The sequence below is a fragment of the Aptenodytes forsteri genome, unplaced genomic scaffold (assembly GCF_000699145.1).
Source record: "Aptenodytes forsteri isolate BGI_AS27 unplaced genomic scaffold, ASM69914v1 Scaffold254, whole genome shotgun sequence".
NCBI lineage: Eukaryota > Metazoa > Chordata > Aves > Sphenisciformes > Spheniscidae > Aptenodytes > Aptenodytes forsteri.
In genome coordinates, this window is record NW_008794459.1 from 21,429 (window position 1) to 22,890 (window position 1,462).

Genomic DNA, 1,462 nt, shown 5'->3' on the forward strand with positions numbered 1-1,462 from the left:
CCCCCCCATCGCAGCGGGCAGGGAGCCAGTCCCGAACCGCGCAGTGTGTTCTGACAGCCTGCTCCTTACCCTCAGCCCGGCACGGGAAGAGTCGTCCCTGTTGTGGGGAAAAGGGTGCGCTGCCTGCGTGGGTCTCGCCTGCCTCTGGAAGAGCCTGCCTGGCCTTCCCAGCTCTGGGATAGGCTCCGTGTCGCTGAAAGCTTTCAGCTTTATTGGAGCTCCTGACCCCAGCCCCTTCCCCAGCTGCTAGCCCTCCAGTTCGATCCAATTTGATCGGATCTGAACCAGGCTGCGTCGCGCACTTGAATTCTGTTGCCTGCCGCGCTGCGTCCCGGTCTTTGCCCTGTCCCTGTGCGGCAACGTGTTTACTTGGGAAGGACGCCCGGCCTCCGCCGGCACGTGCCGCGCCTTTTTTGTCCTTTCCTCACTTATTTCACTTTGCAGAGGGGTGGCTGGAGTCCTGCAGCTGCCTCTGCCCTCAGTTCAGAGCGGTCGGGCTCATGCAAAGCACAAACATCGCTTATCCCTGCTCCGCTTTGCGACGTATTGGGACCCAGTTTAGAGCTGAATTTACGGTAGTTTCTCACCGCGGCACAGAGGTACCTCGGTACCTTAGTTTCCTCAGCAGTGTCCAGCAGCATCGGTCCCCAGCGATGTCCTCGCCTGCCTTGGGCTTGCACCCCCTTTAACGACCTCCTCTCCCGCAGCCTGATGGTGCGCTTGCACGAGGCCCTCAGGCAATGCCAGGACCTGAAGACTGAAAAAGGCCAGATGGACCGAAAAATCAACCAGCTCTCCGAGGAGAACGGGGATCTTTCCTTCAAGGTACGGGGCGCTGTGTCCTCTCCGTGTCCCCACAGCCCAGTCGTCTGCGGTGGGACCCAGTGGGGAGGATTTGACGGCAGTGCCGGACCGCTGGGCTGCTCACAGCTCCGCCACTGGCCTCGTGTGACCTTGACCCAGTGACTGAGCCTGCTTTGGGCTCCAGATCCTGATCCGAAGGGGAACCGTGGTGGGGGAAATAGGGGCTGGGTGGAGTTGCCCGCATATGCGGCGCTGCGGATGCAGGGCGTGAGCGCCCAGGACCTGGGATGTCCGTGGATGCTGCGGTGCTCAGTGCTCGGGAGAGGGGAGCTGAGCAGAGCCCTGGGCAGCGTGGGCACTCTCTGACCCTCCTCTGGGACGGGGGATTTTTCCCTTCGCAGCTGCGGGAGATCGCCAGCCACTTGGTCCAGCTGCAGGAAGCCCTGAACGAGCTCTCGGAGGAGCACAACGCGGCCCTGGCGCAGTCGCAGGAAAAGCAGGGGCAGCTGGAGAGCGAGCTGCGTGCTGCCCTGCAGGAGAAGGTGAGGGGGGGCCCCCCCTGGGCGGTGGGTGCCCCCTGCTCTGCTGTGCCCGCAGCCCCCCGCCCCGGCTGGGGGACGTGTGCCGGCCTACGGCAGTCTCCCGGGGCTGGCTCCTT

General features: G+C 63.8%; 1 protein-coding gene across 1 annotated transcript in view; it reads left to right on the forward strand.

Annotated features, from left to right (window-relative positions):
* The window catches only part of LOC103908492 (nuclear mitotic apparatus protein 1), a 21,563-nt gene that overhangs the window by 12,473 nt on the left and 7,628 nt on the right, over positions 1 to 1,462 (forward strand). Inside the window, 2 exon segments of the mRNA XM_009290877.2 lie at positions 708 to 825; positions 1,206 to 1,346. Coding sequence (XP_009289152.2) covers positions 708 to 825; positions 1,206 to 1,346 — 259 coding nt within the window.